This window comes from Oryzias latipes, chromosome 18 (assembly GCF_002234675.1).
Source record: "Oryzias latipes chromosome 18, ASM223467v1".
NCBI classification, from domain to species: Eukaryota; Metazoa; Chordata; class Actinopteri; order Beloniformes; family Adrianichthyidae; genus Oryzias; species Oryzias latipes.
Genome location: NC_019876.2, coordinates 12,244,649 through 12,258,149, shown reverse-complemented (window position 1 = coordinate 12,258,149; position 13,501 = coordinate 12,244,649). Strand labels below are relative to the sequence as shown.

The following is a 13,501-nucleotide window of genomic DNA, read 5'->3' as shown; positions in this document are numbered from 1 at the left end:
AAAGACTGTCATCTCGCTGTCAATAACGTCTAGCTCTTTTTGTGATTCCAAACTTCCATAAATTGAAGCTCCTGTCCTTTCTGACAGCGAACAGATTAGCCGCATCAATCTGACGTGTTCATTATCACCCCTCTCTGCCTCGCCACAAGTCCCCGCATGCCCCGTAAACAGGAATTTACACCAAAATAATGCGAATAATATGAATCATAATGAGGCATAGCTGATCAAATCTGACACCTGCAAAGCGTGCTCGGTGGAATGGAATGGAGTAGAATAAGAAGGCACCATCTTCTCTGTTTACAGACGAGTGTGCATTTCTCTGTGCTCACTCATCATTTGTCTTGCTTATGCAGATCTTTACTTTAAACCTGCAATTGGTGAGCACACAAACCCTCACCAGCACTTACTGTACAGAGCAGCCTTCCCACATACTGCCTTTGTGCACACACCCCCACCACCACCACCACTTACCTACTGTACCAGGCTGATGAGGTATGCAGCACACGCACGCCAGCATACCTAAAGCCTAGTAATGAGATTTGTAATGTGCTTATATCCTTTCTTTCATTTGACGGAGGGATTGAGAGAAGAGAGGGATTAAGCCTGTATTATCACACTCAGTAGAGAGGCGCGGAGGGAGGGACAGGAGCTTGAAAGGGAAAAGGGGGGTTATGATGGAAGAACAGAGCGGTTTGGCAGGTGGATAATCACCATAAAAAAATGATCAAGAGACATAGTTTAGATGCTTCAAATAATGGACGAAAAATATTTCCAAGTGACAAAATAAGTCATCTTAGGTTGAGACAGAGGGATAAATAGTTTTGAAAAAAATAAGTCTTGCATTAAATACACAATGATGAAAGGCTTGATGGAACAGCTCTAAACGACATCCTTTTGTGATTAGGATTGGTCTGAAATGTTTCTTCTGATTCCTTCTGGCTGATTGCTGGCGATTTGTTGATGGTGCTCCAGTACACCTTGTCCCAGTGATTTTCTGGATTTATTGGATGGAGGACATCTAGAGGTTAATCACCAGATGCCTTTGAGCCAGCTTTGGGGAAAAATGACTAATAAAAATGAGATTACTGCCCATCTTTCAATTATGCAGTCGTATAGATTGCCAAGTGAGTGTGCATAACAAAGACGAGGAAGGAATTCATCCACCTTTGATATTTTTCTTTGCATCCTTTTTACAAAACAGTTTGCTTGGTATTGTGTTGCATTTTTAAAACCATTATTTATCTGTAAATGTCACTGTTGGCCAGCTTGAAAGACGTCTGAAATGTTGCTTTGTGAAACCTGAAGATACTAGGTTGTTTGCACACCATAAGAATAATCCAGACACTCAATCTCCTGTGCAAACGTTGTTTTTGAACAGTACTGCCAATCATACGTTTTCCACCAGGCAGTCCTTTTGCTGGTGAAGGAACTTCTTTAAAGTCCCACCCCAACCGTCTTTTGATCTATTGTAGAAGCGTTCCCGGTGGTCTTTTAATTATTATTATTCTATTTTTTTCCAACGTTTAAAAAAACCTGTGTCGTTTTCAAGGACATAATTTCTGCAGAACGGTAGTAGTGCATTAGAAATCCGTCTCTGCATTTTGAGTGTACCGTTGGGGTGTTTGGTGCTCTTCTGCTGGCTTACAGCTCCTCACACCTCCATCCTAACATTACTGGTGCAACCAGAATGGTGAGCAATATTGAAGCAATCCAGCCGTACATTTTTGAGCCAGAGGGAGCTTGTGGCCCACCCAGCATATTTACATAGTTACAAATAGGCTCCTGATTTACATGAACTTGTATAAAGAAATAACATTTTATTTTAAGCTTAATTTTCTTTATATACATCCTCCAACATCAGAAAATTCCATAAAAAACACCAAAAGCATGATTTTCTTTGGAGTGTGTGTTTTAAGACTTAAAATCTATGTGTAAGATCTCTCTTCATGCCTCTAACATCTTCCGTCTCCTCACAGTTGTTTTAGCAGCGCCCTTTATTTGAATAAAGCCCTAATTAGCAGTCACGCTCCCGAGAACGGACATTAAACTGCTCTGCACAGAAAGATCCAACAGACCTTTCAGGTGGTTGTCAGCTTGGAACAGAAACTTGGCGAGTTGTTACTACTTTTAAATTGGTACAGAAGTGCCTGTGAACGCTGGTTCTTACTATCGGGTCATTTTCTAAGTGAAGCCGAGAAGATGTGAGGAGAGGAGCAGACAGGTGAAGGATGTCGTGGTGGAGGTATGAAAGCATCCTTGGAGAGGGAAGCTTGAGCGGGGAAGGGTTTGTAAATGAGTGGGTTTGCTTATGTGCAAGTGGATCATGCACAGTAAACGCATAGGACCACGGTTTCTTTGTTTGTTTGTTTTTTTAATATTATTTCCATCTTGGCTCTGTATGTGATACACTCAAATCCACTCTAACGCCCATGTTTTCCTGATAAATGTCACAAACTGAGGCGATGCCGTGCTGTGGTACCAGAGTCCCAGCACACTCGCCAGTTTTATTCACTAAGAGACGAAGGTCTCAAAGATTGCACGAGCAGTAAAATGGAAACCATAAGAGACTCTGAAAAAGCAATCATTTCCGTTTCTTTTCTGTGGAGAAACACCCACACTTGATAAGATCAAACGTCTGCACATATTTATTTCAGAACTATAACTTTGTATTTACGTTTGTATTTTTGTGAAGTTCATTTTGCGGGTGTTGGCCTAACAGTCCATTGTGTCAGATATAATTTGTTTTCAGAAGTGAGTAATAAAAGGAAAAAGGTCAAAGCAAATGTTAGTTCTGACAGAGACACAGATATGTTGTACATCATAAAAGAGTCACTCCGATGAAAATGGTGTTTTGAACACGTTCTTGTGGCGTTTTTCTGATGGTTGCACGATTGGCTCAAAACTGTTTGGCTGGATAACTCCAAAATTAGTCACCATTTTTGTTGCACCAGTAATGTTAAGTTGGGCATGTGAGGGGCTGTAAGCTAACGGGAGAGCGTGTAAACATAGATCTCTCGGAAAGGGGTGGTGGGGTTGCTCTGCACCAACAGTCCTGCCCACAACACAGAGGTGAATTTCTGTTTTCTGTTTCCTAGAAAACAACACAGGTTTTTTGCCATTTCAGCTAAAAAACCTCCTTGTTATAATAAAGACTGCTGGGAGCGCTTTTAAAATTGATCAAAAGGTGTTCGGAATGGAGTTGAATGGAAAAAACAGCCGAGAGTAGAAGTGGACGTCTGATTCCACTTGAATGCCTCTATCTGCGTTTTTTTATCTAAACAAAAGTAGTCAAGCTGTTTAGAGAGGAGTCTCACCAACATTTCTGTTCACTTTTAGTTTTAAGAGACAACGAACTCTGATGAAAAAGCAGTGCCTTTTTGAAATAAATGCTTCAGAAGTGGTTGAAAAAAGTGTTTTAGAACGATGGCACTCCAGTATTTTGGATTTTCTTCTGAAGTAAAGCTCGCTAATTATGAGATACTCTTGAATGTGAGCTTCAAATCACTGTTATTTAGACTCAAAATAGCTTTATCGCATCTGTTGATCATTTAATGCCTTAGTACTTCTCCCAAGAAATTGGGTTCAATGGAATCTACCAACATCCAGTTTGAAACTTTTAAATGTTGAACTAATATGATTTTTGAGTTTTGTAATTCTAAACATTAAGCATGTTCTAAACCAGTGTTTTTCAACCAGTGTGCCGCGGCACACTAGCGTGCCGTAGGAGATGGTCAGGTGTGCCGTGGGAAATTGCCCTCATTAACTGATCTAAAAACATTTACCATCTCCAGGACATCATGTGTTCATCCAAACAGACCCTGATAAAACACCGAGTAGTTAGGAATATAAAAGATTGTGAAAGACTTTTTCTTTGTGTTTATTTGATTTTATTAAAGACATTTTGATAAGAATGACTATACCACGATTTAGCTGCAGCTATAACTGTTTTCTGAAAAGTCCCGCCCCTTTAACTGTCTCCGCCAATCATTCTTGAAGTCTAATCACATGTCATCAGTCTGACCAATCAGAAGTGGTTAAAGTCTTCACTTCCTTGTTTGGATTCTGCTCATAACGTCGCTCAGTTCTAACAAAAATACCACCTAATACACAGCAACCCTCTTCCAACTGTGAGTACATCCATTAGTTTTGGGTAGCGACAGACCTGTGTAAACGCCATATGCTAAAAGCGCATTTAAGAACCCGCGTTCAAGAACCTTCGCTTAGTGCGTTCTTGAAAGCGCATCACATGTCATGTGTGAAGGTAGCAATAGACTTTGTCTTCCATCTTCTTTTCATCTGTACCCCGTAAACGTACCGTTCCAATTGTGTCCACCTCATTCACACACAGATATTCTGTCCTCCTGCAGCTGCCCTTCATCTCCATTAAAGAGCACATCTCCACCTCTATAGATGTTCCTCCACCTGCTCTCACTACAGATCCACCTCCACCTTGAACTCCCCTGTCACACATACAGCACACCTATCCACTGTCTTACATCCCTGATGCAAATCCTGAACAACTACGTCCTTCTGACACTCCAGACATCCTCATACAAACCAGAGCTCCTCTCGCTGCACCTCCTGTAACATTTTGTCTTATGCTAGACATAAATTAAAAAGCCAAGGTGATCAATATGTTGCTGTCACCATTCAAATACCCTACATATGCTGTTATCAATCAAACAACCCACATCTGCTTGCTTTTCACAGATGCATCCTCGCCTGACTCACCTGACTCTAACAGAGCCCTAATTAGCAGCCTGTCTGGGTCCCAAAACTCTCAGATACACTTGTTTTAATGGGGATTTTGTCTGGCAGATGTCAGGTCAGAACAGAAGCTAGGAGAGATGTTTTTACTGCAGAAAGAGCTGCAGAGGGAAGAGAACACCAGACAGGGAGTGAATATGAAAGTAGAGGTATGAAATGACCCGAGCCTGACAGACAGAGGAGTGAAGTGTGTGCAGAGGAGCTGAACGGTGACAGTTGTGGGAGGGTTTCAATGTAAATGGGAGCGTTTGTTTATGCTTTAGAGGGTCAGTTATCGAGCACGGTGGGGGACTTGCATTTTTTCTTTTTAACTTCTTTGTGTTGCTGTGACACAAAGCAAGACACTTGCATTTCCAATAATCTGTCAAACAGAAGCCATCACACAAGTCCCAGTGCAGCCCTTCTCATTTTCTCTTAACTGTGTGCAGAACAAAGTGTCAAAAACAATACTGTTGGCAAAAAAAAGGCATTTAGAAAAATATCTTCTGATGGTTTGAAATAGTTTGAAAATCAAAATTCAAGGTTGTTTCTTCTTTTTGAAGCTCAATGGTTTCAATTTTTTTTTTCTTCAGGGCTCATCTAGCTTGTGTTGCAAAAATCTCTGTTTGAATGAGCTGTTTGTGGTTTCGCCTCCTCTGGCCTCAATTACAACAAAGATCATTTGTCTGCATGGATGAGGTCTGGCTAACGTTCATCTGCGTGCAGACAGAGGACAGAGGGTTGGAGGACGTCTAACAGGCAAAGAGTACCTCATTAACCATCTGAATTGATTGGTGGCTGTACAAACAGCAACAAAAATAGATTCACACTGCAATATGTTCAAGCCTCTGGTTATGCTGGTTTTTTATTTGAAAGAAGAAAAAAAAAGATCGGAGTTTGATCCAACAAAGCTAAATCTAAGAGTTTAAAGGTTCCGTGTGGTTCATAGTGTTTGGAAGCCTAATAGAGTTGTGTGAAGATGTAGCTGTGTTGCAATATTCTTGCCACCAGGCATAGTGTATCATCCTGATGGAGCTGGAACTGCAGATAAGACACAACTGCACGTTATTATATGTTTCATTTCTTTTGGAGGCCTTGCAGGTAGGGCCATATCAATAAAAAAAGCAGAAAATGTCTTTTAAAGATGTAATTTTTAAGATGATCAAAATTACTGTTATGTTCCTAGGTTCAAATAAATATCATGATTTTTAACAACATTTTTATTATTTTTGGATGTGATTTAAACCTGTAAAGCCCACCACATCAAAGAATTGACAGAAAATGAAATTGTCTTTGGAAATGTGGTTTACTACATAGTAATAATTATGATCCATTGGGTGATTTGGTAAGCTTTTGTTCTCAACAATGTTTAAGATGCAAAACATATTGAGGAAAAGAAGCACTTTATTTACCCCCATCTCACTGTATCATAAACAAATCATTATTAACACCTGCTGCGTTCTCTCAATACAGCAAGTAGTCGTTTAAAAAGAGGTTAACAATAGATTAGTTAAATTCACCATAAAGTTTTCAAAACTGGCTAAGCTTTTTCCCTCCTTTAGTGTTTTTGAGATTTTATGGAGGCAGCCATTTTTAAAATGAGCAGGCAAAGCCCCTCTACTGCCCTTAGTGGATATTGAACTACATGGCAAAAAAAGTGGATCAGCTTCTATACAATGGGTTTTAAAGAAATGTTTGGATCATGCTAATGAGATGGGTATCTCAGAAATCCGATAAAAATAGTTCTATAGGGCTTAACAGTGGTGTTTTACCCCTATATATTGGGTTAGAAAACTAAAAGAAAAGTGTATAAAACTCGAAAAATATGAAACTATAGAACTAAAGAAGTATGGAAACTGTTGTGCTTTTTCACAGAAGCTTTGTTTCTTTTTTACTACTTGACTGCAGTACTATTTATCAATTTCAGCAGCAGGTTTAAGAGATTTGATTTTCAGTAAGATCTATCAGATTTGACAAATGACAGAGCAGGTCTGCCCATTTGGTGGGGGGGGACAGACTACTGGCTAAACTGGGGACCATCATGGACAATCCCTCCCATCCCCTCTTCAGGGAGGTGGGACAAACGGAGAACGATACAGGAAGTCATTCCTGCCATCAGCCATTAGACTTCACAATTCATCCGGCAGACTTGGATGTACATAAGATTTTTGAGGGTTGTAGAGTTTTCGACTGTATAGTTTTTTTCTTTTTCTTCCCTGTATATTTTGTGTCTTGTGTTTATTTTTATCCCCCATCTTATTTCCGTGGTGGTGCTGCAACTACAACTAAATTTCCCTTCAGAGGTTTCACCTGTTGTCTCATTAGAAAACATTGGAAACCCTATAAGATTTGATGAAGCACCAGCATAAGGGTCCCATTTGTATTTTTTGCACATCAAAAAGGATTTTTTGTCTACACTCCAGTGTAAATATGATTCTAAAAAATAAGGCCGGAAGCAATAATTTACCTGTTTATCTATTTCCAGCCTTATGACACCCCCTTTAAAGCGACTGTTCTGTGACTCACTGGACCTAAAAACAGTCGCTGGCTGGAAAAATACTTGATGTACCAAGTTCAGTCACTTGGATCTCTCACTTTAACACATAGGAGCCACCTGCTTTACATTTAAAACCATGACCACGTGAGTCACTGTTGGTCCATTTTCACAGATCAGTGGGTGGTGTGTCTAATAGGCCAGCTGCTGAGCTGATGTGTCTCTGCTGTTCGCTGCATGGAGATGAGGTTACAACCACCTCAACACCAGAGGTTTCAACTGAACACCAGACTAGAAACACAAAAATTGTTATAGGGGAAAAAGTAAACGTCAGACACTTTGCCTTAATTTAACCAAGTATTCCTGCATTTTGCATGCAGAGTGATTGAAAACTTAACAATAAGATATCACATTTAAGCAAGTTCTTGTGGGTTTTTCTGATTTGACTCTAAAATAACACGTCTTTAAACCATCATGGTCATTTTTAAAATGTCATTTTGACTTTGCTAACTGCTGTGGTATAAATGGAGTTGTCTTGCTTGCACCAGTCAAAATCCTGGATCATTCCTTTTGATTCAACTCAAGGATTTGTAATTATTAAAATGGTGTTGCAGTATCCTTGAAGTTATGGATAAAAAAGCAAGTTTTAAAGCAAAATACTTAGCATTTTTGCAACATAATAGAAATGAAGAAACGTCAGACAGGAGACCTGAATGTGTGGAATTAATTATGAATCCAAGTGAAAGGTCAAGGGTTTTCTGAGTAAAACACAGTGTTGGGTCACTACATTGTGTAGTTGAAATTGAAATGTGTTCAAAGGAAACACTGAAATATTTCAATTTATTTATTGTTTTGTCTGTGAAACAGACTTTAAGCTTATGTAAAAGAAACATTTTTGTAGCCTCACTTATGACTTGCTTAAAGACTCACTGATGAAAATCATTTTTTGTGTATAACATGGTCCAATAGCATTTCTGAGTATATGTATATTCAAATCACTACGAATCAGGATCAGATAAAAAATCATCGTCATTTGAGAAAGATCATATTTGTGCTGTAGAAAACAGGCCAGGAGGGCCTTAAGCTCTTCTCTGCTCTACAATGGGGAGGGGAAAAGGGGGCGGAATTGTTCCGTGCCAACGATCCCACCCACAACTTGGAGGTAAATTTCTAATATACTACTCCTGTTGTGCAGAAACTGTCCTTGAAAATTACCTTTTTTTTTACTTTTTGTCTAAAAATGGCATAATCATAATTAAAAGACCACTGGGAACACTTTTACAATTGATCAAAACGTGATCGGAGTGGGACTTTATTCAATCCTTTTGCTGTTCCATAGAAACTCCCTGGCTATGTCCGAATTCCCAGCCTAACCCCTATATAGTGCACTATATAGTGCGTTCACCATTCTGTAGTGCTGTCCAAATCTACAATTCCAAAATCAAGTCCCCTAGAAATTTCCCAGAAGTCTCTCCCAGTGTGCATCGATGCTCAATAGATCGGCGAATATAGACAACATTGCGTTGGAACAATTTTTGCCCAAAAAATATATTTAAATGAATCTTTTTGATAAAACATCTTCGCTTTTATCTGCAGAAGACAGTGGACTCATAAATAATTGTTGCAAAACGCTCATATTATTTAGATTTTAACTTTGTGAAATCGATGACGTCATATCCGCCGTTTAAAAAGAAAAAGAAAAAGTAGTAAGCATGGTGTCCGAATGGCTTTTAAAATCCAGGGCACTACATAGTGCCGCACTATACAGTTTTTTCAGTAGTTAGGGGTTAGGGTGGGAATTTGGACACAACCCCTGCATTCTTCACAGTTCAAAGAAACAAAACTTTATGTAAAGAGCGAAATTTCAAACCGTAAAAATGTTGCTGTTCTTATGCAGGACAAAAGTTAACCTATGCACAGTGTACAGAAAAAACGTGTCAGCCTTAAAGCCAGAGGTTTTCTTTCACGCCGCTCTCTGTGATTCCCTGCAGAAGTGTTCAGTTTGTGTTGCGTGAGCAGGACGCTGTTCCTTCCTGTTCTGCACACAAGCACTTGTGAAAAATCTGGAGGGTTTTTGCTGGTTTGATGCTGCAGCCTGCAGGCACAGGAAAAGGGTTTATGACTTACTTACATGCAGATATGCACTTTGTGTGCACACATGCACACACTCGCACTTCATTCAACAAAATGTTTACAGCACTTTAATGGAGCAAAACTTTGCAGCTGACTCTAAAGTATTTTTATAATCTTGTGAACCTTTTTGGGGAATTCTATTGTCATTTTCTGACAACGTATCCAGGAGCTTCAGTGTCAGCTAGATTTCTGTCTTTACCTATGAACACATGCACATATGCAACTAAAAATATTTCTTTGAGTACAGAACAGTCTTTTTTTAAAGACAGACTCAGAGGAAAACTGTGTTTTTGGTCTTGTATACCATGTTCTTGGACAAGTATAAAGAAAATTATGCCAAAGATTGCATTTATGAGTATTTGGGGTTATGGTTAGTTGTTGTTGGGATTCAGGAATAGACGGTGAAAAATTTGTTTAAAAAAAAGAAGCTTATTTTTGACGTAGAAAATACGGTGGGCGGGACACAAGCTCCCTGCTCTGCTTTATTCTGATGCATCCAGTGTAGACCACTAGATCCATGTTCGTCTTTGTTTTCCTTGTCTGAGCTGACATCTGGATCAAAACTGTACTGCTGGAATGCTCCAATATTTCTCACGATTTTTTGCACCAGTAATGTTAGGTTGGAGGTGTGAGGGGCTGTAAGCTCAGCTGGCGGGCGGATGTGTAAACAGAGAGCTCTCAGTTATAGGAGATTGAAAAGGGGGTCATGGTTGTTCTGTACCAGCAGTCCTACCCACCACTCTCTGTTTTTACATCAACTTTCTTCTTTCTGCCCTTAGGTGACCCACCTGTGGGCTTTCGGGATGTTTTGCTCCGTGACGGTCCCGAGGGCTTCGCCAAGGCCGTCCGTGCCCACCAAGGTCTGCTGCTTATGGACACAACCTTCAGAGATGCTCACCAGTCCCTCCTGGCAACCAGGGTTAGGACCCATGACCTGAAGAAGATTTCTCCATTTGTGAGCCACAGCTTCAGTAACCTTTTCAGCCTGGAGAACTGGGGAGGTGAGCTGTTTTGACATGAATGAAATGTACTTTTTAACTTCTAGATCAAGCAGTAAAATGACCACTAAGGTTTCCCCGTCATGGTGGCCTTCCAAGGTATTGAATCCAGCGTGTATTTGTTGCTTATTCTCCTCCCTCGTTTCATTGACAGGAAACTATACATCTTTATTTTCCTGTAGAAATGGTTTCTTTGAAAACCAGCTGTGATTTGAGTCTTCGAGCCTTCCTTGATGAAACATGTTCAGAGCATGTCTGCTTGTAATGGAGGAGGTGGAAATAAAGGCATGAGGTGTAAAACTATACCAACACAAATGTGTGCACCGTGTTCAAGCAGCTGCTAAGTTATCAGCTCTTATTGAGTGTGAAGTGCAATTATTTTGAGTTATTTCTAAGTGAAGTTATTTTTGTCAGAAGATTAAAAAAACACCAGAATGGAAGTGTTTAATGTGCGTCTATAATCAAATACTCCGTGGGTGTGTGTTTGTATTTGAGTGCTTTGAGTGGATCACTAAAACAAATATGACAAAACAGTCTTTTCTTTTGGAGGCCGACTCATTGTTGGAAGACAATTTAAAAAAACAAACTGAGGACAATTTTCTTTGAAGTCAAAGCTCCCTCTTGGGATTAAGTTTCTATGGTTTCAGATTAACTAGTTATTTAAAACAGCACATTTGATTGTTGTGAGAGAAAATACAAATCTGAACAACTTGCCGCGTTCTGTGTATTTGAACAGATGAAAAGGTCAAAACTGAAGTTGAATAAATAGGCTCAAATGTCTCTTGACTTCCATCTCAGGATATTATAATGAGAGCAAACTGTCATTGTGAGAGTCTGTCTGTGCTGAACTTTTTAGGTCTTTGTGCATCTCATTATACTTGATGGGCAAGTTCTGAAAGCATAAAATGGACTGATAAAGGCCTCTTTTTTTAACTTTCCCTAAAGAAAGCTAAAACAGAATGAAATGACCTTTACCGTTATTTAGAAGCTAGCATCTCCTTTTGAAGGAGGATGCCCCCTGTAATGTGTCTCTGGGTTTAATATGGTTTCATTCAATGAGGTAAGAATCTTGTTTGGTATTTGGTGAATCTCTTATTAGCACCAACATAATGCTGCTCATTCTGAAGTCTGTAGAAATGAAAAAAAAACAAAGAGGCTAATGACAGGTGGCTCAGTTCGGGCTCTGAGGAAGAATGCAGCATCAGGACCAAAGCATGATGGCAACAACGCAGTCTTGTTGCCATCATGTTGTGTCTGAATTCCCTCTCTACTCCCTAACAACTCAAAGGCCATACAGTCTGAGTCTATCTAGTGCTGTGGATTTTAAAAGCAATTTGGACACCATGCCCACTATAGTATTCCCCCCTTATTTGCGGGGGTTAGGGACCAGAGACCCGCAAATACGCAGAATCCGCTAATACGGAGAACCACCCCATGCCGCTTCAGGAAAAAAATGTTTGTCACCGATCCTTACTCATCAAAAATTCTTAAAAGAACATTTCTGATGCTTTGTAAAACATTTATTATAGAACATTGAAATAATGCTCAACATAAAGAGTTTTTTTTTTTTTTTTAATTCAGAGCAACAGACTGTACCGAAGTTTACTTTATAACACAGATTAGGAGTGTCTCTCTGTGCCTCAAAACCAGGTGCCTGTGCTTCCTCCATCAGTTAAGTGCAAGAGGTGCAGTTTGAGCGCTGGGCACGGTGCTTCAGTAAGAGTCCGGTTTCTACCCTCATTCGTTCATTCATCCAGATGATGATTATCTTCCTCAGCATATCAGAATTTGTTCCGGCCTCTTCTGAGTCAGCTGAGGCCGTTGTCCGTCCAGGGGCATAAACTTTTGGTTATAGCGATTCAGGAACCAATAGAACCAGCTGTTGGTCGCTGTTAAATATTCTGTAGCAACCGGCGAGGACGGAATCTTCATCTCCGCTCTACTCCTCAGAAATTTGCGCAGCACCTGCCATGGGCACACAAGTCTTATACAAGCGTCTTGAGTCATGTGACTGAAAAAAATAACGAATACATAAAAAAAAACAAATACATGAAACCGTGAATATACGGGGAATGTATACTTTCTTTTTTTAATGGCAAATAAAATCTAATAACTATGAACATTTTGCAAAGAATATGTTTTAATACATTGTGTTGTAATGAATAAAACTTAGATTTAGAAAAGATAAATCATAATACATTTTTTTCAACATGACAAATCATTCAAACACACTGCATTGTGGTCTATATTCGCCAATCTAGTGAGCATCGATGCTCACTGATTTTTCGCAGAGACTTCTGAGAAATTGCCAGACAAAAAGGCAAATACACAATATAGTGTACTAAGTAGTTAAGTAATTTGGACACAACCTACAATTCCAAAATTCATTGCCATGGAAATTTACCAGAAGTCTCTGCCAAAATATAGTGTCATCAATGCTCACTAGGCTGGCAAATATTGACCACAATGCATTGCGTTCAGAGAATTTTTCATTGAAAAAAAAAAATGCATGACATTAATTTATAAACATTCTTTTTTACTTTGAAAAATATGTGATGTCATATCTGCCACTTTGTTCCATCTTCTACATTACATATGATGTCAGACATTTTATGCTATTTTTAAAACATTCGTTATTGTAAAAAACAAAAGTAACTGATACTTTTGTAGTTCTTTAAAATCCTCTCATGGTGAAAATAAAAAGTTCTTTCTGAGATTTTTGTAATTTTTGTAATTTTAGCTCAGACTAAATCATTATTACAGATCCCAGTAAAAGTTTTAAACAACAGTATGAGAACACGTGAAGCATTTTTATAGTAGAATGAGTTCATTAGGATTAAAAAATGGGCACACAGATGTTTAGGACAATCTAATTAAAATTTTCCTCAGAAAATCTCATGCTGATTCAAAATCTCAGCTGAAGGAAACTCTGCAGCTTTTAAGTCTGCAGGCACCAGATTCAGTTTTTCTGGGAAAAGTATCAGGACATGTCAGTTCTTGTGATTTCAGGTTATTATTAATGTGTGGTGTGATAATTGAAGTTTTGTCCTTTAAAATGAGACTTGCGATTGTTGGTTCAAAGTTGTAATGGAGGTATAAAACCATCAGAAACCGTTAAGACCTGTTGTGT

At 39.1% G+C, this 13,501-nt stretch overlaps 1 protein-coding gene across 1 annotated transcript in view; it reads left to right on the top strand.

Moving 5' to 3' along the window:
• The window catches only part of pc (pyruvate carboxylase), a gene marked incomplete in the record, with an annotated part of 294,475 nt that overhangs the window by 228,583 nt on the left and 52,391 nt on the right, over positions 1–13,501 (top strand). The window contains 1 exon segment of the mRNA XM_023965793.1: positions 10,153–10,374. Within this exon segment, the coding sequence (XP_023821561.1) occupies positions 10,153–10,374 (222 nt within the window).